The 23,022-nt window shown below is 38.1% G+C and overlaps 1 protein-coding gene across 2 annotated transcripts in view; it reads left to right on the forward strand.

Annotated features, from left to right (window-relative positions):
* abr (ABR activator of RhoGEF and GTPase) overlaps window positions 1–23,022 on the forward strand; it is a 52,370-nt gene that overhangs the window by 27,572 nt on the left and 1,776 nt on the right. For both annotated transcript variants that reach the window (XM_087807605.1, XM_087807606.1), the window contains exons 4-22: window positions 1,403–1,588; window positions 1,972–2,079; window positions 2,241–2,301; window positions 4,063–4,115; window positions 4,477–4,617; window positions 4,791–4,912; window positions 5,042–5,210; window positions 5,895–6,014; window positions 6,206–6,281; window positions 6,354–6,458; window positions 6,693–6,767; window positions 7,813–7,910; window positions 7,990–8,121; window positions 19,691–19,750; window positions 19,833–19,942; window positions 20,017–20,156; window positions 20,298–20,432; window positions 21,290–21,395; window positions 21,910–22,063. In XM_087807605.1, coding sequence (XP_087663731.1) covers window positions 1,403–1,588; window positions 1,972–2,079; window positions 2,241–2,301; window positions 4,063–4,115; window positions 4,477–4,617; window positions 4,791–4,912; window positions 5,042–5,210; window positions 5,895–6,014; window positions 6,206–6,281; window positions 6,354–6,458; window positions 6,693–6,767; window positions 7,813–7,910; window positions 7,990–8,121; window positions 19,691–19,750; window positions 19,833–19,942; window positions 20,017–20,156; window positions 20,298–20,432; window positions 21,290–21,395; window positions 21,910–22,063 — 2,151 coding nt within the window. The remainder of the gene's footprint in view (window positions 1–1,402; window positions 1,589–1,971; window positions 2,080–2,240; window positions 2,302–4,062; window positions 4,116–4,476; window positions 4,618–4,790; window positions 4,913–5,041; window positions 5,211–5,894; window positions 6,015–6,205; window positions 6,282–6,353; window positions 6,459–6,692; window positions 6,768–7,812; window positions 7,911–7,989; window positions 8,122–19,690; window positions 19,751–19,832; window positions 19,943–20,016; window positions 20,157–20,297; window positions 20,433–21,289; window positions 21,396–21,909; window positions 22,064–23,022) is intronic.

Raw genomic sequence — 23,022 nt, forward strand, 5'->3', positions numbered from 1 at the left:
TTAGAGATGAAAGACACCACTGTAGTCCAAGTGTGTAATTAACACGCCATAAAAGACATAAATTATTCAATGTTGTTTCTAAATTAATCTTTGAGATTTAAGGAGTGCGTTGCTCAAGGGCCTCGACAACAACAAGCTCTCGGTAACGAGCAAATAGTGTCGTTAAGATTAATTAAAAAATTATTAAAAATACACAGAGAAAAATTAAATCTAAGCAGGTATTGAAGTCTTGTTTGAAGTAAAGATGGTCTGATTAGACTTGGTTCAGGTGAAATATACCTGACAAGACAATAAATGTCTTATTTTGAGATATTATAAGCTATTTTTAGGACAAAAATCTGACTTGTATTGCTTGTAAACATTTTCCAATACAACAAAAGGGTAAGAAAAACATTTTAGTTTAGTTTCTTAATACTTTTTTCTTGTTTTTAGCCCGTTCACAAGATATGTAGGTGTTATTTTTGTTTATAAATAACAGTTCATTGATGGTTTATATTTCAATGAAGTGTGTATAAAATAAAATAGTTAGATGCGAGATCCCTGCGTTGACCGAGGATGAGAGGATAAAGTTGACTCCTGTAGCTTTTAAAGTTAATGTTTGGACATATTTTGGTTAAAAAACAAATTAAAACACTGACAACTCTGGCAAGAGACATGTGGTCTGTAAATTCCGTAACACCAGAGTAAAGTACTAGACAATACTACAAATATATCCTTGTTACTACAGTATCACAATATACTGTATTGCAGTTGTTGCCTGTTTGTCATATCTACCGTATCAGCAGATTCTTGCCTATACACCAATATTTATGAATAAAACGAGTTTAAAAATTCTCAAAAAGACATTCTGGTACTTGGGCAATACTAAAAATCATCCTTGTTTCTACAGTATTGTATTGTATCGATCCCTGTATCGTGATACCCATCGTATCACCAGATTCTTTCCAATACACCAATATTTATGAATAAAACGAGTTTAAAAATTCTCAAAAAGACATTCTGGTACTTGGGCAATACTAAAAATCAATCCTTGTTTCTACAGTATCGCAATGTATCGATCCCTGTATCGTGATACGTATCGTATCGCCAGATTCTTTCCAATACACCAATATTTATGAATAAAACGAGTTTAAAAATTCTCAAAAAGACGTTCTGGTACTTGGGCAATACTAAAAATCAATCCTTGTTTCTACAATATCGCAATGTATCGATCCCTGTGTCGTGATACGTATCGTATCGCCAGATTCTTGCCAATACACACCCCTAAAAACCCACTAAAAATAAGAAAATGTGTCCCTAAAATATAACATAAACCCTTTGATTTCAGTGGTTGCAGTATATAATTACTTTTGACATGTTGTTTACGAACGCGTCTGATGTTTACTCCACGATGTTCTTCCAGCCCATGCGTCCTTTAAAGGCCACCGCCACCACCTCGCAGCCCGTCCTCAGCCTCAAACAGATAGAAACCATATTTTACAAAATCCAGGACATTTTCGAGATCCACAAGGAGTTCTACGACGCGCTTTTACCCAACATCCAACACTGGGACGAGAAGGTCACGGTCGGTCATCTCTTCCAGAAACTGGTGAGTAAAATGTCAACATTCCTCTTTTTCTTTACGAAGCCCGGTGAGTCACGTCCGCCCACTCGCTGTCTGCTCCGTGGGTTCACCGTCGTCACCGTGTTTATTTGAGGTTTAGCTACTTTAAAAATGACATGAATGGAGCCTTTAAAATGAACTCTGTGGAGTCCTTCTGTTGCCACAGCTTGAGCTTCTGTCCTAACATTAACATCAAACTCGTGTGGTCGGCCGCGGTTCACGCGTCTGATGCAACATGGTGCAAGTGAGACTTTTATGACGAGGAGCACCACAAGAGTTGAAAGAACAGTTTTGTTTTTTTTTATCCTGCTCACAGCATGAGCGATGAGTTCAGGGTCACCGAAGCATTGTCTGTCTTCTGCCCTCAGGCCAGTCAGCTGGGTGTTTACAAGGCCTTCGTGGACAACTACAAAGTCGCTCTGGAGACGGCGGAGAAGTGCAGCCAGGCCAACATCCAGTTCCAGAAGATCTCCGAGGTTTGTTGGCGTGGAGATGTTGACTCATGGCGCAGACAGGACTTCCTGCATACAAACATGTTTTAATAAAAATAAAATGTATTAAATAAAACATTAATTCGATGATTACAATGATGTCTAGATTCATGTTTATTAAGTAAAGTTCTGTTTTTCTAACGTAGAATCTGAAAGTAAAAGGTCCAAAAGATTCAAAAGATTGTACGTCAACAGTGTCAATGGAAGGTAAGACTGTTTTTAAAATAGCTTTTCCGAAGTGTATGTGTGTGTTTTGCTTGTTGTTATCGTTTCATATCCTCTTTATCCTCGGAACTAAAAAAGAACTAATAGTTTTTAATGACGGATATGTTGAATATATCAAACGCTCACTTCCTCTTCTGCTTGTTATGCAGCAGTGGTAGTCTCCATGATGCAGTCTCTCCCCGTCTGTCTCTGTCTCTCCCCTCTTTCTGTCTGTGTGCCTGTGTCTGTCCCTCTCTCTCTCACTTTCTGTCTTTCTCTCCCTCCGTCTGTGTGTCTGTCTCTCCCCTCTCTATGTTGCTTTCTGTCTGTGTGTCTGTCTGTCTCCCTCTCTTCTCTCTCTCACTTTCTGTCTTTCTCTCCCTCTGTCTGTGTGTCTGTCTCTCCCCTCTCTCTCACTTTCTATCTTTCTCTCCCCCTGTCTGCGTGTCTGTCTCTCCCCTCTCTCTCACTTTCTGTCTTTCTCTCCCTATTTTGTTTCTGTCTATGTCTCTCCCCTCTCTCTCACTTTCTGTCTTTCTCTCCCTATTTTGTTTCTGTCTATGTCTCTCCCCTCTCTCTCACTTTCTGTCTTTCTCTCCCTATTTTGTTTCTGTCTATGTCTCTCCCCTCTCTCTCACTTTCTGTCTTTCTCTCCCCCTGTCTGCGTGTCTGTCTCTCCCCTCTCTCTCACTTTCTGTCTTTCTCTCCCTATTTTGTTTCTGTCTATGTCTCTCCCCTCTCTCTCACTTTCTGTCTTTCTTTCCCTATTTTGTTTCTGTCTATGTCTCTCCCCCTCTCTCACGTTCTGTCTTTCTGTCTCTGTCTCTCCCCTCTCTCTCACTTTCTGTCTTTCTCTCCCTCTCCCTCTGTTGCTGTCTCTCCCCTCTCCTACTTTCTGTCTTTCTCTCCCTATTTTGTTTCTCTCTATGTCTCCCCCCTCTCTCTCACTTTCTGTCTTTCCCTCCCTCTGTCTCTGTTGCTGTCTCTCCCCTCTCCTACTTTCTGTCTTTCTCTCCCTATTTTGTTTTTGTCTATGTCTCTCCCCTCTCTCTCACTTTCTGTCTTTCTCTCCCTCTGTCTGTGTGTCTGTGTCTGTCTCTCTCTCTCTCTCATACTTTCTGTCTTTCTCTCCCTATTTTCTTTCTGTCTTTCTCTCCCTCTTTCTATGTGGGTGTCTCTCCCCTCTCTCTCACTTTCTGTCTGTCTCCCCTCTCTTGCACTTTCTGTCTTTCTCGCCCTATTTTGTTTCTGTCTATGTCTCTCCCCTCTCTCTCACTTTCTGTCTTTCTCTCCCTATTTTGTTTCTGTATCTTTCCCTCCCTGTCTCTGTCCATCTGTTTGTTTGACTGTCTCTCTCTATCTCGCTTTATATGTGTCTGTATTTTTCTTTACATGTTTGTCTTTCTCTCCATGTGTTTGTCTTTCTCTCCTGTCTCCGTCTGTCGCTTACTTCCTCTGATTCTCTTTCTATCTGTTCATATGTATCTGTGTTTCTCCATTTCTGCCTCTGTCCATCTCACTTTTTCTGTCCTGTCTCTCTCTCTCTGTCTCACTCTTTCTGCTTCCCTGTCAGTTTGTTTCTCTCTCAAAAGTTGTATGTTTAGTCGTACACATGTATATTTCAGTCATATGGTAGAAATAAGCTTTGAACTTGTATCATTCCTTCTGTAATTCTGTCATTACATAGTTATTTCACGGCACATTTATGACACGTGTGACCTTTTTTAAAATTCTTTATAATCATGACATTCGTTCTCCTCTCAGCTCTCCTCTATAAACCCATCGACAGAGTCACCAGAAGCACTCTTGTCCTCCACGTGAGTGTTCCTCTTTCATGTCACTTAAAGCAAGATTATATTATAGAACATGAACATCGGCTTCAAAACACAAGTGAGACCTGGACCATGAAAGTCTGAGGTAGAAACTGTCAGGAACAGGAAGTAAATCACATTGTTGTAAACTGTAATAGATGGAAATACTTTGTAGAAAGAGAAGTAGATCATGGATGTGTAAGTAGAGGAAGGTATTCTTGTGTTTATGTAAGGAATTTTGTGAATCTGAATGTCTAAAAAGTGCCAAATATAGGCCTAGTTTATATCCATCCTTTTTTTTAATAATGATGTGTTTTCTTCAGGAAGTGAAATCAAACGTAAACACGGTGTCACATTCTCGTTGCAGGACTTGCTGAAGCACACTTCTAAGGACCACCAGGACTTCCCTCTCCTGCAGGACGCTCTGAGAATATCTCAGAACTTCCTCTCCTCCATCAACGAGGAGATCGACCCTCGGAGGACGGCGGTCACGACACCCAAGGGAGAGGTGGGTGTGAGGATCGACAGTTTTTTAAGAAAATAAGCCGAGTTAGAAGAGTCAGAGTTTAAGAGGTTCTTCTTTGGAGGGTTGTTTAATATTTGTGATATCTATTTATTACTTGATTTAATGTAAAACGCATCTCAGAGTTCTCATAGTCTGACTGTAGGTTTCTGGTTTAGGCTCGTCAGCTGGTGAAAGACGGTTTCTTGGTGGAAGTGTCAGAAAGTTCCAGGAAGCTGCGGCATGTCTTCCTCTTCACTGACCTGCTGCTCTGTGCCAAAATGAAGAAGACGTCAGCGGGGTGAGTCTGCCGCGCTTATAAACCCTGTGGGAAGAAAAATCAAACCTGATATTTGTGATCTTGCATGAGCAGAAGAAAATAAATGCATGAAAAAGGAAACCAATGTTGCGTTCTGATCCGTTTCTGCAGCCGTCACCAGCAGTACGAGTGCAAGTGGTACATCCCTCTGGCAGACCTGACCTTTCAGACCCTGGATGAGTCCGACTCCTGTCCCACCATCCAAGTCCTCCCCGAGTACGAGATTGAAGAGATGAAGATTAAAATATCGATCTTGAAGAACGAGATCCAAAAAGAAAAGGTAAACATGACCTAAGAGACGGACATTTTTCGTTAGCTGGTACGTTTAGTTTGTATTGTATTGATAAGCAACTGTTAGCATTTGTAGCATGTATTTTTAGTAGAATTTATAGATGCAAATATATATTCTAGAAGCCTTTTAATATTTTTGGTTTACTGTTCATCTTCTCTTCTAATTATTGACTTTGATTCTTAAAGATTCTCTTTACAATTATTGTGAGTCAAATAGTTTGAAATGCTACTATAACAGAATTTGGGTTTTTTTAACACCTTAACATTGCAAGTATAAAAATAGAAAGCTTTGTAAAACTATAAACAAAATTTAAAAATGGTGTTTGAGAATATAAATATTTGACTTTAAATATACTTTTACTAATCATTTCATTACTTTCTTTACTCCGGGGTTTGCTTGTTGTTTGTTTTTTTAATTTTATTATTATTATGTATCCCTATAATTGTTATTTTTACTATCAATATGTAGTTTTATAACTTATAACTTGTATTTTAGTTTTATTCAGTTGGTTGTTAAAAAGAGAAAAAAGCAACCTTACTCTAAACATTTAAACATGATTGTGTAATTTTATAAACTATATTGTCAGGATTAGCACTTATTTTCAGTTTTTCTCTGCAGTAAAGGTTGTTTAATCATGTTTTAATCGTAAGATTTTTTTTTAATGTTTTTCAGAAAGCACCGAAGGGTCAGAGTCGTGTGGAGCGTCTGAGGAAGAAGATGAATGAACAGGAGTCCTGGCTGCTCCTGCATTCTCCCACAATTCCTTTCCGCATTCACAACAAACACGGCAAGGTAGTGGCTTTTTCTTTTTAATTATAAATGCATTTTTAAACTTTTACCACTAGAGGGAGGAATCCCACCATAGAAGTGACCGGGCTGTACTTATGCATGCATTTATGAAGAGTCTAAATTATTTGAACAAAACAATGGTTTTACAGAAAGGGATCAAATCTGATTTTTATTCTTTTTTTCTGACTACCTAGAGCTACCTGTTTCTAATCTCGTCTGATTATGAGCGATCAGAGTGGAGAGAAAGCATCCAGAAACTACAAAAGAAAGGTACATTTGCACTGATAATCTTTCTTTTAACTGCAATTTCTCATAATCTCTCTTCGAATCATGTCATTTTAGACCCTCACACGTGTTTATTAAGCTCCGTGGAGCTTCAAGTCTTAACCAGCTCCTGTTTCAAACTCCGAACCGTCCACAACATTCCAGTCACCAGTAACAAGGACGGTAAGTAAACAATGGCTCTTTCTCTTCTTGTGAGTTCACATCAACCCCGTTTAAATCTGCTTTGAATCATATTGAGAATACACAACAGCTGCATAATTACAGCGAGAACTCCTCATCCTGCTTCCTACACTCGGTGGCACGCACGACCATCGGCACTTTTTTTTTTACTGAACTCTGGGACATTATGATGCATGTTTGTAATAATTAAATAATGACTCTACGCTTGCCTCGTAGATGAAGAGACTCCCGGCTTGTACGGTTTCCTGCACGTTATGGTCCATTCTGCCAAAGGATTCACGGAGTCAGCCAGTGAGTCATATTGCGTCGTCTTCCTTCCGCAGAGGTTGTGTGTCAGTAGGTTTGCACAGCTGTTGCATCTCTTACATAACCATCCGTTTAAATACCAAAATATGAGTTGCTCTGTTGCCATGACAACTGTGCAAATTTGAAGCTGGAGCTGAAAGAATAATTTCTTCCTATAAAATGTTGGCTAATGGTGTGCGTTGTTGACGTGTCTGCCTCTGCTGTAGACAATGTGTTACACTGAGGCTCGTCCTAAGATATAAAAGTATAATAACATTATAACCACGTGATTGACTGACATAAAGCATGGGTCTCTTACCTATTTTGCACTGCGGACAATGCCGACATCATATTCACGGACTGACCTTCAGATAAACAAACTAGTTTAAAAAAAATCATCTTTTTTTTCTTTTTTTTATCTTATTTTCATTACTTTACAGGTTTCTTTTTTTTAGAACTTTGGATTAAAAAGTGATTTGTCAAGATTCACAGGCTCATAAATAGGATATTTTAAAGAAATTAATAATCTATAGCAATGGATTTCAATGTGGGGGCCGTCTAGAGGGGCCTCAGAAAATTGGAGAAAATGGAAGAATATAATTTAACATAATATAAAATATATATATTTGTTTTAGCTGTTTGCCCAGAACACACGCACAAACTACCTTGTTCTTCAGATTCTCAATTTTCTTATTGTACCTAAACACACCACCTGTGAAAATGTCAACATGGCTTTGTTAAATTTGTTTTCATTGGGAATATAAAGTCCAACAAACTAATTTCCTATGTTTGACAAACAATAAATATTGAAAAGTGAATAAAAGTAATGAAATGCAGTTAAAAAAATCTACGTTTCTTCATATATTTTGAAAAGACGGTCCCTGACGATAGGCTAATGGTATTTGTGGGGCCTTGGCAAGTCTTTAGAACAGAAATGTTTTTTCTGTGCTGCCCTGTAATAAATTCCTGACTGGTACTGGTCCCCGGACCAGAAAAGGTAGCTCAGACTAAACTCAGGACAACTTTAAAAAAAATTGTTTTGTTCCTCTAGATCTTTACTGCACTCTGGAAGTGGACTCATTTGGATACTTTGTCAGTAAAGCCAAGACCCGAGTCTTCAGAGACACTACAGAGCCACAGTGGAACGAGGTTAGTAAATTAAAAAAAAAAAAACTCTTATATCATCATCATCACGGTTCATTTCTTGATCCGCTTCCGTCTCTTCCAGGAGTTCGAGATTGAGCTGGAGGGATCTCAGTTCCTCAGAATCTTGTGTTATGAGAACTGTTACGACAAAAGCATGCTCAACAAGGACAACAATGAGATCGTGGACAAGATCATGGGGAAGGGGCAGGTGCAGGTAAGAGCTGCGTGTTCCTGTGGAGAATAAAGTTTTAGAAATCTGACGAAAAGTAAAGGAAAAACGCTGGTCCAGAATCTAATGAGGCGAGATGTTGTTTTTCTCGCACTAGTGTTTAGACTCTGCTATTTAATTTGGAGTTTCCGTTTTCCCCAGAAACTCTTTTGAATATATTCCGGGTCAAGTGAAGCTTGACTCCTGTCATTCTCCCTGACATTGTTTTCAAGTCTTTCCGATTCCTAATTTGGTTTCTCTTCTCCATCTTCTTTTATTTTTGATGGAACTCAAGAATCAGGTCAAGTCATCAAGCATCTGTCAGCTGAGCATAGATCACTGTGATGCAATTGTTGCTGCTGCAGAAGTAGTTCATGTTTCAAGCCATGCTATGAAAGACAAGACTCGTCTCTTGACAGGCGGATGAATAACGTTGTAAAGGAAAGAGTTTGATCTACGTTGATTTGTAAGTCGAGGCAATTATGCTTGAAGTTGATGTTTTTTCATCACCATTCCTACAGTAGTATTCTTTGTTATGGATGCAGAAAAAGTCAAAAAGCTCATCCAGTGAGTTGATGAGGTGAAAATAAAACACCTGATCCTGTTTATTTTACAATAAAAAAGGCATCGGTTCGTCTCGAGAAGAGAAAATAGCATCAAACAGACCATTTGTCCAACAATAACGGCAATTTTGTGTCTTAATAATGTACTTATCTAACCTTTTTTGTTTGATAACCATTCAACGTGAAAAGGAAAAGTCCACCCTGTCCTGTGCGGCGCCCCCTAGAGAGACTGGCTCTTCTGGGAATATCCCTTTCCAGCCAGTAAGAAACAAAAAAAAAAAGGGACTAAAATAGTGCCGCCCATTGCTGGTTTTGCTGGGAGAGAGCGAGAGAGGAAAGAATGTTCTGTTACTGGCCGGAGTCGGTGGGAACCACATCTGTGTCTCTGTCCTGAGGTCAGAGAGAAAAAAAAACCGATTACTGTTGATGTGGAGCCTGCTCCGGTAAACATCTAAACATAACACAGAGCTATTTTTGTTCATCAAATCCTGATTTTCATGAACTTTATCTGTTCAACCTTCAGTCAGAGTTTAGCGGGAGCCGTCAGTGTTTTTCTTTCCCCTCCGGAGACCCTGATTTATTTAACAAGCTGGTGGGATAGAGAGTGACCGTACATGGGCATGTTGGGCTGGAAGTATTGTTTTCTTCACTTCCTCCACAAGTAGGTTCTTTAGACTTCCCTGGCGAGAAGTTTCTGTCGTGAAGAGATGTTTTTTACACACGGCCTTGATTAAAACAACTATATTTTGTTGCTATTGTAGTTTCTAGAGGGTTAGCAACTGTAGCGATATCATTAAAATTGTTGTCGTAGTTCAGTGCTCGGATCCACACGAGAGATTTCCATCGTGATCTAAAGCCTTCACAACATCTCTGTGTGACTCAAGTATGTGTGGACGAGCCTCCAGCCTGCTCTGCTTCGCCTTCCTGCTCCACCATTGTGCCTCCGAGGACCAGTTGCGTAACTGTTTAGGTCACAGTGCTCCGTGAAACTGAGACTCACCACACAGTCCTTTAATCTCTTCATGTCCTTCATACCAGTTTCCCCGGGAGCTTTAGACTTCACAGAAGTTCACTCTTTGTAATGTAACTTTCTCCATCGTTCGTATAGATTTCTATCATTATTCTCTCTGAAGAGATCAGGGTGAATAAATGTGGCTTGTTGTGGTCACTGATGGCAGACCTTTAGTGGTTTTTCATGTCGACTTTCGCTGCTGTGATTTCTGGAAATGTTGTTGTAGCTCAGGCAGGTCCAAAGTGTGGCCCTCAAGCAAATTTCATGCGGCCCACAGTTTCCGATATACACTGGGGTGTGTATTGGCGAGAATCTTGTGATACAGTATGTATCAGACACAGGGTCAACGATACAATACAGGCTTTTCCTTGATTTTCTGGAACTCCTGTTATGTTATCAGTTTTATCTTGATCTTTAAAGTATAAACTTTATTGAATATTGTTTTGATTGTTTAAGCGCTTTGTGACCCTGGTCTGGAAAAGCGCTATACAAATAAAAATGACTTACTTACTTACTTACTATATTGCGATACTGTAGGAATAAGGATACATTTGTAGTACTTAAGTACTTGACTCTGGTGTTGCAGAATTTACAGACCACATGACTTTCGACATTTGTTTTGAAACCAAAATATGTCCAAACGTCAGCTTTAAAAGCTGCTGTCATGTCAAGTGTATCCTCTCGTCCTCAGTCATCGCTGGAATTTTGTGGGATTTCATTCTTTTTTCTTTAGCTGTTGATGACTGCTGCCATCTAATGGCTGGATGTTTCATTTCAATATGTAAATTAACAAACACTGTAAATGTTTTCATTTTAATCGTACATTTTAAATTTTATTGTTTTATTTTACGCACACTCAAAATTGTAATATGAAAAATATTGAATATTATTTAAAGTAAAGAAACCTTGTAAATTTAATAGATTCAGTTCTGTTAAATATTGATACGGTATTGTGAGAAAACAACAACACGATAAATCAGTGTATAAATATTTATATCCATATTATAATATTATATCTATAACCTTTTAATGGCAAGTTTTAATAATTCAAACAAAAAAGGCCACAAAAAGAAATTTCTAATTGTCACTACTTATTTCTACAAACCGAAAACATCTAACAATTTGTCCATTTTTTTGTGGAACCGATTAAAGCTAAAGTCGTTTTTTAATGAGAAATCCTGCACAAGAGAACTCTTTGTATGAAGTCACAGTTCACGTTTGGCTTCTGCTTTTTTTTTCCGCTTTATCAAATATTCATCCTCGTAAAAAAGTTTGCTCACCCCTTGTGTAGATACACACTGGCACACAGGTTGGGCACATAAAGAGAAAAGGAGTAACAACATGTTTCCTGGCAGCTTTTATGTCTTCTCTCTGTGGTGGAGGATCCCGAGAAGATGTCCAGGCATTAGCCCTGCATTATCATAAAACAGTTGCTACAAGAGGGTTGTAAAGTTTGAGAAGAGCGTCTCTCGCTGCACTCTCGCCGCCACTTAAGAGCCCAAATCTTCTCCTGTGTGGAATGTTAGCGATCTTTCGACATGATGGTTTTATTGGTGTATGATCACATATTTGGACTAATAGCCGAGCTGCCTCCCGGAGAGTGTTGCCCCGAAGCTCTGACCTGTCGTATTGTTCTAGTGCTGGGAGGTGTTCGGACAAAATGGATCATAAAATAATCCTGATGGACCAGAGCAGAAGCCGCTTGAAGCAGCAAGTGTTTTTGTTTCATGTAATATTTTGAGGTAAAACATCACAAAACATTAGTTGGGGAAAATCTGCATTTTTTTTTCTGTACCCATTAGCACGCCATCTGTCTTCAGTTAAAAGGCTAGACCTGGGAAAAGTGTGTCCCTTTGTCTGTATTTAGGTTAAAAAAATAACATGTAAAAACTAACATTTCATTTTGTATTTATTTATTTTATTCATTTCTAGTCTCTAAAATGACTATAGTTTCGTTTTTTTCATTTAGGACTTTTGTGCTACACCTTTTATCTATATTTATTGTAAATATTTGTACATATTTATTGCCCTTCTAAGTACTTTATAACTTGATTCTATACTTTTCGTTCCTTTATTTTTTTTTTCAATGGCCTACCACAATAGCTACTGTATAAGTTTGGCCCATGAGGAAAATTTGATTGACATAAATCATTAAATGGCATCAGTTAACTATTGCTAAAGGTTTGTTTTTCCACTTTGCACTTTTGTTTTTGCACTTAAAAATCCTGCCTTAATGCAGGTCAAAGGAGAGTTAGCTTAGCATGAACACGTTTTTGTTGTTTTCTTGAAAATGCCAGTGTGGTTTGAATCCGTACATCGTCATTGTTTTGTTTAGACAAAGTGATTGATTCCAGTCATGTGGAAACCATTGAGGTTCCTGCTCAGGCTCCGAGGTCCAACAAGAATTTGCCCACCGCGGTTCTGCACCTCATTACGTCATGATTGATCTCCATGGGGCCGTACATAGGATCGGTTTCTTCTCGGAATTCAACTGCCTACGAGATGCGGTTTGTTACTTCACACAACCGACAGTTTTCTATTCCAGCCTTAAGTGTATCCATGTTTGGACCATTGTTTCCCCCACAGTTACATGTACTTAACTGTACTGAACACTTTCCTTTTCTCTTTCGTAATATCTTCAGTTTAAAATCGAAGGAGAGAAAATGCACAAACAAAATGTTCAGCTCAGATTAAAACAACGTTCTACGATGCTAGCCGAGGAAAAACTACACACTGATGCATCCACTGGAACAGATGTTAATCATCTGTAGCTGCGTCTTTTATTGGTCGGCTTCTGTTATTGCTTTAAGCCCAGAAGAATCAACATATTGGTTCTCAGCTGCCGTGTGGCTGTGAACTGGTGGGCCGGGACCCAGAAGTGGGTCGTGGAGACACTTTTAAAATGGGTTGCCCTTAGTTATAAACGGCTTTGAGAACCACTGACTGATGGTGACATAATCAGAATTAATATGGAGTGATGTTAGAAATACGTGGGTTATCCATAAATACACGTAAATATGAAGTATCTTTCAATAAGATGTACACCAAATTAAATAAAAAGTTTGTCCTATAATTCTTATATATACCCAGAGACGCCTATTCTTTCCTCCACGACTACTGTGAGGGTAGGAAAATGTCATTACCTTATCGATTTTTCACCGTATATAAACTTCGTAAGATCTTCTTACGTCAGCACTGCAGGCAATAGCAAGCGTTTGATCCGTCTTTATGACTTCCTGTCTCAGGGCAGGGGAGGCTGCCGTCCGTTTCCTGTTTGGTCCGTTTTTTTCAGGGTCATGTCGACTTCTGGATTATTAAGATGGACTTGTTTGTTGTTGTAAGACGACTGTACTCGGACGCGGCACGGGTTAGTAGATCCATCCTTTAAAATCAAAGTAGATTGATGTTGCTATGGTGACCTATGAAGATGTCGTAGTTTAAGATAAGATAAGCCACATGGATAAGGATGTCAGAATGTACAGAAAGATTGTGAAGCACTTGTTTTAGTCTGCCCTCCCCCTCCCACTTGCTCATAGGCAAAAAAAAAAAAAGGGCTTTGTGAAGGGTCGTGCCAACCCATCTATAATTAAGACCACGACCCGCTCTGATGTCAAAGAATCAGCACTCCCGGCCCAACCATCTGCTGCTTCACATTTTCATGTTTTTTTCCCTCGTCTTTGAAGTTCAGCGAGTTAAAAAACCTAGTCAGGAGGCGAGCGAGTCGTTGACGCCATGTTACATGGAAGTATGTTAGTGCCACAGGAATATGGGATGGAATATGGTGGAATTTAACGTTTAAAATGTTAATACATGGATTATTTTATTGGAATGTTAAATGGGATTTTTTTTATAATCAAATTAAATCATTTGCATATTGATATGTTTGAATTTAGACCTTAATTTATAATTTAATTCATGAAAAATCCAAAATTATATTTTACTTGATATTGTAATTTCAATAATTCAAAAATAATCTTTAGATTCAATATAAACGAAGCTTAGATTTCATCCGTCACGTGATCATCTGCGAGGCGCATGATTGGCTGAAAAGTTTGATGGAGTAGCTTGGTGCTGGCACTAAAACAAAACCTTTCAATGTAGGAATTATTGAATTGTATTACTCAATAAAAACAAATTAAACCTTTATAGGTACACATTATTACTTTTAATAATTCCAAAAATAATCTAATACTTGGAATAATTCTCCCATTTTAATTAAAATATCCAAGTTTTAACATTTTAAATGTTAAATTCAACCATTTTATGTTATTTAATGATGTATCCTAGCAGTATTTGTCAAGAAGTCACTTCTCATAAATGTTTTTTGCTTTATTCGTGTACACATTTTGGCCTAATAATAGCTGTTTTGCCTAAAAAAAAAAGCAGCTTCACATGATGTTAAACGCACCAACTGAGGGATGTGTGTGCGTCTGGGTGTGAAGCCCGAGTGTGTGTCCGCTCATGAATAAGACACAAGTGAGTACCAGTGGAAGTAGAGCACGTACAGTATGTAGACGTTGAATGTAGGTTACACTCTGTATGACCTATAGACGGAGAAAAAAATGTTGCACGAAGGTTCCTCGAAGATACTCAATGAATGTTTTAAAATATCCTTCAGAAATGCTGATGTTGTCAAAGCTCTAGTTTTAATCTGCAAAGCTTTCTTTTACAATTTGACAAGAAGATTACTACGTTCATCACTGACGCGTCATGGATTTAGTTTCGTCTCCCAAAATATCTCCCTTGAGGGTTTTTTTTTTTTTCCTTCATTTGCCAAAACAAGTTTCTCAGACATTCTTTCCCAAAGTGACGCATGAACTGGGAGTAGTAGTTGTGGTGCAGGCCGTCCTTTTGACCAAGCAGCTGTTTTAACATTCTGCTTGTTTAAGTGAAAGTTTAACTGATAACATGACAACAATATTTAATTCATTTACACAATTTTAAGCTAAAATGATTGGGCAAATTGTATTGAAAAAACTATTTTATCACATGTCAATGGAAACTAGTTAGAATAATGTGATGAACATGAAGTTGACATGTAGCATCGTCACACATTTAACCACTAACAAGGGGAGTGTATTGGCAAGATTGTTGCGATACTATACCTATCATGGTACTGGGGAGATATGATACTGAAGAAACAAATATATATTTGTAGTATTGTCGAGTACTTGACTCTGGTGTTGCTGAATTTACAGACCACATGACTCTTGACGAAGTCCTAACTGCTTTCATTTGTTTTGAAACCAAAATATGTCCAAACATCAGGTATAAAAGCTGCTGGACTGTATCCTCTCGTCCTCAGTCGTCGCCGAGATCTCACAGGATTTCATTGTTGCTTTAGCTGCTGCCTTCTAGCGGCCAGAAGTGTAATGGCAAAACAAAAATAAACAAACACAGTTAATATTTAGTCAATTGTGAATGAAAAAAAATATATATATATTTTATTTGATAGATTTAATTGAAATAGAAACCATTAAAAACAATGATGAATAATATATTATTTTGAAAGGAAAAAAACACAACAAATATTTTAGCTGTTGAATATCCATTATAGTATAATAAAAATAAAATTGTATTTAAGTGTATCGACTTGTTTCTGACAATTGGATAACATTTAATTTGAATGTATTTCTGTTTGTAACGATAAAACATTTTTTTTAAACAAATAACAAAAGTTAAATGGATGATTGTCCCAATAAATGAGGAGTAACTTCTCAAGGTTGTATAAAAGTCAAAAACTTTGCATTTAAACCTGTTTTTTTTTGTGTTTTTTTTCTAATGGACCTCATCAGAGGACAAAACATGAAACGTTGAGACGTTTTTGTTTGTGAACGGCATTTTTGTTTAGTTTTTAATCCTTCTTCTGGAGGCAAAACAACATCTGGACGGTCAAGATCTTTCAGTGGCTGCAGCTCTTCACTTTCCCTCCTCCTTCTTTCTCTCTCTCCATCTCTCTCTCTCCCTCACTCTCTCCGGGTGTATGTGGCGAGGAAGTCAGAGCGTGCAGGAAGCAGGAGATGTTGGCATCTGAGTGGAGCTCGCTGGGAAGAAGAAGAAGAAGCGTAACGGAATAATAACCAGGACGATCATGACGGCTTTTTCTGATCTTGAGATTATCTAACGCGACCAGATTATCTTTGGATTCTATTTTCTCTGAGAGGTTTTTCCTCACCTGCTCAAAAAGTCTTACTTCCTCCGCCTGAAGAAGGTTCAGAGTCGACATGACGGAGATTCTAGATGTGAACTTGAACTCTGTGGTGGAGTGTCTGGAGGAGCACTGCTGCATAGACCAGAACCAGACTCGCCAGAGCCCTTTGCTCAAGAGGCACAGCAACACCGGGGCCAAACTCTGGGGACGCGTCCGCAGCAAGCTGCTCCGACAGAAGGTCTTTGATTGACACATGTTTTTCTTAGCTTTGCTTGTCATTGTCGTCTCCGTCTGCTTAACCTCTTCTGACGGTTCTGGTCGTTCAAGATGTGGGAACACGCTGGTATTTTAACTCCTTCTTGGACTAATATTTGCACTTCAATTCACTGAATGGAGGATTTAACACGTTATTAATGAACTAAAAATATGTTAAATATATATATAGAAAATGTATACAAAAAAATCGTTCAGCACATTTAAATCAGGAATGAACTATGTTTAAATATATTCCTATGGTAAGATTAAAATACGGTTAGTATTCTATAGAAGTGCCATTATTTAATGTATATTTAATAAATATTAAATGAGTATATTAATATTTAATGGTTGAATTTTACATTTCTAATGTTTCTTTTAGCATTTAATGATTTTGTTGAATGATTACATTTATTATTAAGTATTAGTTAGATTGATGTTCAGATACCACGTTTATACCAACATTTTTATTTTAAAAGAATAAAATATATAAAAAAAATTGCATTTAGAACATTTATTTCTTTAGTTAATAGAATTGGAAAATATTCCATATTTAAAATATAATTATTAAAAAAATATATGTAACCATTCAATAGAAAAGGTATTGATTTAAAATGTTTATTAAAAAAAATTCGACCTTTTGATAAATACATTATTTTTAGAAAACGTAATTTAAATGTTAAGATATAAGTTGGTAAATTCAACCATCCCATCAACTCCAACCTCCCCTCAAACCCAAATGTCTGCCTGTGAGTCTCATGCATCCACTGCAGGCTTCACTGTCATGTTTCTATGACTTCCGTTGATGTGTTTGTCTCGTGACCCCATTAGTTCAGAACACAATTCTTCTTTTTCTTCCCGGCTGTTCGGCGTCTCTCTGCTTCTGGTGCCAAATCTAAAGCTACATTTTGTTAAAGTAAACAGTATGAATCAAATCTGGCCCGAAAAGTCACTTTAACTGACCCGCAAGTGCTTTCAACAACTATTGATCATGACTTCATGTTGAGCTAGAAACTAATGAAAACCTATGATACAATCCATGATATCAGGGATGTAAGAAAATAAACTGTGATTTTTACTATATAATTGATATTTAACTGCACAGTATCGATTGTTGTTGTTTTTTTTTGTTGTTTTTTTGCTTTCAGATAATATTTTATTAATGCCATTTTACGGTTTATATTTTAATACAATTCGTTACATAATATAATTCAATTAATTTTTTTTTTTTTTTACGATAAACTTGCAAATCTTTAGAGCGTTTGTTCATTTTTGTGTTGCAATTAACTTCCCGGCCGCTAGATGGCAGCGGACATTACGTCCTCCACTGCTAAAGGAACAAGGAAACCCTGCGAGAACCCGGCGATGACTGAGGACGAGAGGATACAGTCGACTCTAGCAGCTTTTGAAGTTGACGTTTCGACATATTTTGCTTTGAAAACAAATGAAAGCTCACTGTCTAAGAAGAGGTTTCTCGGAAGTTTTGGACCTCTTTACTGTGGCCGCTGCCTCCACGACCCTGATAAGCTGTAGACGGTGGATTGATAATGGAGAAGAGAAACTGGTCGGATGGAACAAATGTTCTCAGGACAGGAAATGAAGTCGAAAATGCTGTTTGACCCGCGTCACTGCTTCCAGTCTGTGTTCTATCTTGGTGCACTTTCAGACAGATTAATGCAGAACAAGCAGCTGATGACGGCAGAGCGACTATTTCTGTCCGACCTCCGTTTACCTTTTGTTCTCACATTAGTGCAGATGAGATACTGTATTAACATGCTGTCCTCTGGACCCAAATGTCAGGCCTGGTGCCCTTATAGGGGTCGCATTCGTTTTCCATCTTGCCTCACGAGAGGTCATTACCAGTTTGCTAACATCTCCCATCAGCCAGTGTGGCTCATAAAGGAGCTGTTGGTGAAGGCAGGTCGTTTATTACAGAAGAACTTAAATGCTTTTTAATGTTGAAATAAAATAAAATATCCTTGGATATTTTGAAATATTTTGAAATAATTGTATTCAAAACTCTCTATATTAAAAGGATGAATTTGTTTTTATTGCATAATTTAATACAATAATTAAGATATTGAAGGGTTGTATTGTATTTTTGAATATAATATGCAATATTTGTCAAAATGAATTATCTATTTTCCCCACTTGTCTAATTTCAATCATTCCAAAATAAATATTCTCAATAACATGATTTTTTTTAAAGGTAGCCTTTTAAATTCAATATAAATTTGTTGCCACCAAACGCTACCAAAAGAGTCTTTATATAACTTTTTAACACAACGTCGTAAAAGCATAAAAAAAAAGATCGTGGCGCATCAATCCATCGTGGCAATCGTATTTTCTGGTGGCAACATATTTATATTGAATTTAAAGTGCTACGAAATGAAATAAAATAATAATTTGGACTTTTTTGGGGGGAGTTTTTGCAAGTAAAATATCAAACTATGTGTTTAAAAAAAACAACAACCCAGAAATCATTCATTTTAATTTTTTAATTAAATTATCCAAAAAAAAATTCAACCTTTCAACAGATAAATTCTGTGGCTCCTGTGATCAGTCGTACCCCAAAACCAAACTCTGCCGGGAAAACTTGGATTTAACGATAATAGACTTGAACGGTAAATGGAGTTTTTACGACCAGATGAATTTCAAGTCTAATGCACACGTTAGCCTCACACGCCTGTGTGTGTCGCAGCTAAGTGCTAATGACACGAGCGTGGAGAGAAGGTTGTTAAAAACACTGTAGTAGTATTCGTGGGCCCCCCACTGAGACCTCCATCCACGTCAGTATCTATCTTGACAGAATCGGAGCGGCCATTTTGTCCGGTGTGGAAGCTGCAGGTCTAGTTAATCACGAGCATCAGTTTTATCTTGCCCTTTAAAGTATATACTTTATTGAATATTGTTTTGATTGTTTAAGCGCTTTGTGACCCTGGTCTAGAAAAGCGCTATACAAATAAAAATTACTTACTTACTTACTTGTGGTTGTAGCTTGTACGTGCTAACGTGTGTTAGCTTGGATAGCAGGTGCTATGTAGCATAGCATGTAAAGGCTCACAATTCTACAGTGAAAAACACCATTTTATCCTTTTAAAAGACGCACATTCTAGTCGTGTGCTGTCTTTGTATGTTCTGTGCAAACCAGTTTGCACTTTTTTTTAGTAAGTGCAAATCATAAATAAGCCCCAAACTGACCTATTTTTAAAGCTCTTATTTTTAGGTTAGACCCCTTGATATTTGACACCAATTCCACATATAGATAAAAAAAATTCTCCATGACGATCTATTCTTGGCGACCTCTAAAATCAGCAAAACGTATTTGCCAGTATGTTTCTATACAAGCACATTAAGCTCTATATAGTTAAAAAAAAAAAAAAAAAGCATTATTATTATTATTATGCTTCTGTTTAATTTGTTGGCTACAAAGGAATAAATCCTTTTTTTTTAAATGGGTTCTGGACCATTAAAAATGGTTTGCCAGTTTTGGCAAGTCACCAAATATTGTCAAATTGTGCCTCAGATTTAAAAGGGTTTTTTATTAATGATTATTTTAATCAATTAATCTTTAACTGTTTTTCTCTCTTTCAGTTGGATCCTCAGACGGTTCAGTCCAAAAACTGGCACATGGACGTGATAGAGATGAACGGGGTGAGCGTCATATATAAATATATATTTTTACTGTTATTATTTATATATTTTTAATTTATATATTTCTTGTTGCTGTCCTTAGATCAAAGTGGAATTCTCCATGAAGTTTACAAGCAGGGATCTGAGCTTGAAGAGGACGCCCTCCAAAAAACAGACGGGCGTGTTCGGGGTCAAAATCAACGTGGTGACAAAGTCAGTGTTGATCGTCAGGAGCGTTTAATTATTATTATTATTATTATTATTTACTTGTGATTCAACCCCCGCAGGCGAGAACGCTCCAAAGTGCCTTACATCGTCCGCCAGTGCATTGAGGAGGTGGAGAAGAGGGGGATAGACGAGGTGGGAATCTACCGGATCTCAGGGGTCGCCACAGATATTCAAGCTCTGAAATTAGCTTTCGACACCAGTAAGACCAACTTCTTATTCTTCCTTTTCGCCTCTAAAATCTCTTCTTTCTGGTTAAGACAATTACCACGGCCATTTTTTTTGCTAGCATGACAATGTGGTCGTTAATCGCATGATACTGATCAACTTCTTTTTCTTTCAGATACCAAAGACATCCTGGTGATGTTGAGTGACATGGACATCAATGCTATCGCTGGGACACTCAAGCTCTACTTCAGGGAGCTGCCTGAGCCGCTGCTCACCGACCGCCTCTACCCCGCCTTCATGGAGGGAATAGGTGACGCGATTCACGCCGTCTTGTCGGAGATATTAGGGCTCGGGGGTTGTTGGCAATAATCTGGCGACGCGATCACAATACCCGAGTACTTGACTCTGGTTTCGCAGAATTTACAGAGCACACGACTCTTAACTGTCGTAACTGCTTTAATTTAATTTAATTTTCTTTTCCACGATGCTGTATTGATACCGCTTATTATTTTTCATTTTATTTATTAAACATTTTATATTTAAAATGTTCTTCTTGCAAATCATATTTGTGTCCTCATAGTTTGGGTTTATAGTTACATAATTTGTGTGTACAATAAAATATTTTTGTACAATTCATATGTAAATATATACACCGTTTGTTTTTGTTTTTTTGCAATTATACTTCTGGCCGTCGTTACTTAATGAACATTGAAATCCCGCAAGATTCCGGCGATGACTGAGGACGAGAAAATACATTCGCCTTCAGCAGATTTTAAAGTTGATGTTTGGACATATTTTGGTTTAAAAAAAAAAAAAAAAGATCAGTTACGTCTTCGTCGAGAGTTATGTGGTCTGTAAATTATGAAAAACAAGAGTCAAGTACGTGGACAATACTACAAATATATCCTTGTTACTATAGTATCACAATATTAGCAAATGGAAAATGATTAGCAAAAGGAACAAACATGTCAATTGTACATTTTAAAAATATATGAATTTATTATTACATTATTTTGTTATTGATAAACCATTTAAGTCCATATTTTCTTAGAAATACACTTTATTATCTTTTAGCTGTTCTACATTTTTCCATATTGTCTTGTTATATTTGTATATTCAATGTAATCCCTAATTATCTGGACTCTGAGACTCTCCATCTGTCCACAGCTCTCTCAGACCCGGCAGCTAAAGAGAACTGCATGATGCACCTGCTGCGCTCTCTGCCGGACCCCAACCTCATGACCTTCCTCACTCTGCTGGAGCACCTCAAACGGTTCGACTCCTCCTCCTCCTCCTCCTTCTCCACCTCCTCCTCCTCCTTCTCCACCTCCTCCTTGTCGTCCTCCTCCTCCTCCTTGTCCTTGTCGTCCTCCTCCGCCTCCTTCATCCTCGTCGTCCTCCTCCTCCTTCATCCTCCTCCTCCACCTCCTCCTCCTTCATCCTCCTCCCCCTCATCTTCCTCCTTCGTCCACCATCCTCCTCCATCCTCCTCCTCTTCATCCTCCTCCTCATCCTCCTCCTTCTCCACCTCCTCCTCGTCCTCCTCCACCTCCTCCTCCTCCTCCTCCTCCTCCTCCTCCTCCTCCTCCTCCTCCTCCTCCTCCTCCTCCTCTTCCATCCTCCTCCTCTTCATCCTCCTCCTCATCCTCCTCCTTCTCCACCTCCTCCTCGTCCTCCTCCTCCTCCTCCTCCTCCTCCTTCTCCTCCTCCTCCTCCTCCTCCTCCTCCTCCTCCTCCTCCTCCACCATTCTACTCCTTCAGAGTACAATACTGAGTTTGTGTTGCAGGGTCGCGGAGAAGGAGCCCATCAACAAGATGTCCCTTCACAACCTGGCCACCGTCTTCGGCCCCACTCTGCTCAGACCCTCTGAGACCGAGACCAGCAAGAGTCAGCACATCACGTCCGCCTCCGACATCTGGTCACATGACGTCATGGCACAGGTGAGCTCGTCTTTTTTATCTTGACTAATGTTATCATTGTTACTAGTTTTATTAAGATTTGGGTTATTTGCATCTGTAGATTGATGAGCTATTTAAAAGTTGCCTATGAAAACATATGGCTTTAAATAATATTTATGTAGAATGTAATATTAATACTTAAGCTGACAAAAGCTACTGTTTTAACTATAATTAATTAATTAATTATAAACGACACAAAATAATTTGTAATCGAGGTGCGTTGGCGCCCCCTCTTGGTCACCTAAGAGTAAGTAAGTAAGTCATTTTTATTTATATAGCGGTTTTCCAGACCACAAAGCGCTTAAACAATCAAAACAATATTCTATAAAGTATATACTTTAAAGATAAAGATAAAACTGATAACACAACAGGAGTTCCAGAAAATCAAGGAAATGCCTGAACAAATAAAAACTGTTTCTTGAAGGAGTCAGTAGATCCATCAAAAAAACACGTATTTTCTTGTATTTATATCACAGTATACAGAGTATATTAGTTTTTATTTATGTTAAAGGTCATTTTCTAAATTCATAATGCGTACAGAGCAGTAACTCTGAGAAGTTACACAAGGGCTGACATGACACTAGTCGTGGACGTCACATAAAAATGTCTCGCCTACTTCAACCACCAACAAGTCCAGTCGTCGTCCCAGCTGTGTTTGTGTTGGAGCGAGTCCAGCATCAACATCTTTTCCACGTCCCTGTATGACAGAGTTAATGTTGATTTAAACAGTCAACGATGCTATTATTTAAATAATACCCGTTTTAAAATATTATTATAAATGACCCGTTTCATTTTATTTATGCCTTTAAGTTATATTCGCCATAATAAGGACACGTTTTTCTTTTCCTAAAATGACTTTGAATGAATTTACTGGCATTACTTTAGTTTTTAGTCATATACTTGCCAAGTATTCTGATTTTATACACCATACAATTATTTAT

This window comes from Callionymus lyra, chromosome 14 (genome assembly GCF_982586985.1).
Source record: "Callionymus lyra chromosome 14, fCalLyr1.hap1.1, whole genome shotgun sequence".
NCBI classification, from domain to species: Eukaryota; Metazoa; Chordata; class Actinopteri; order Syngnathiformes; family Callionymidae; genus Callionymus; species Callionymus lyra.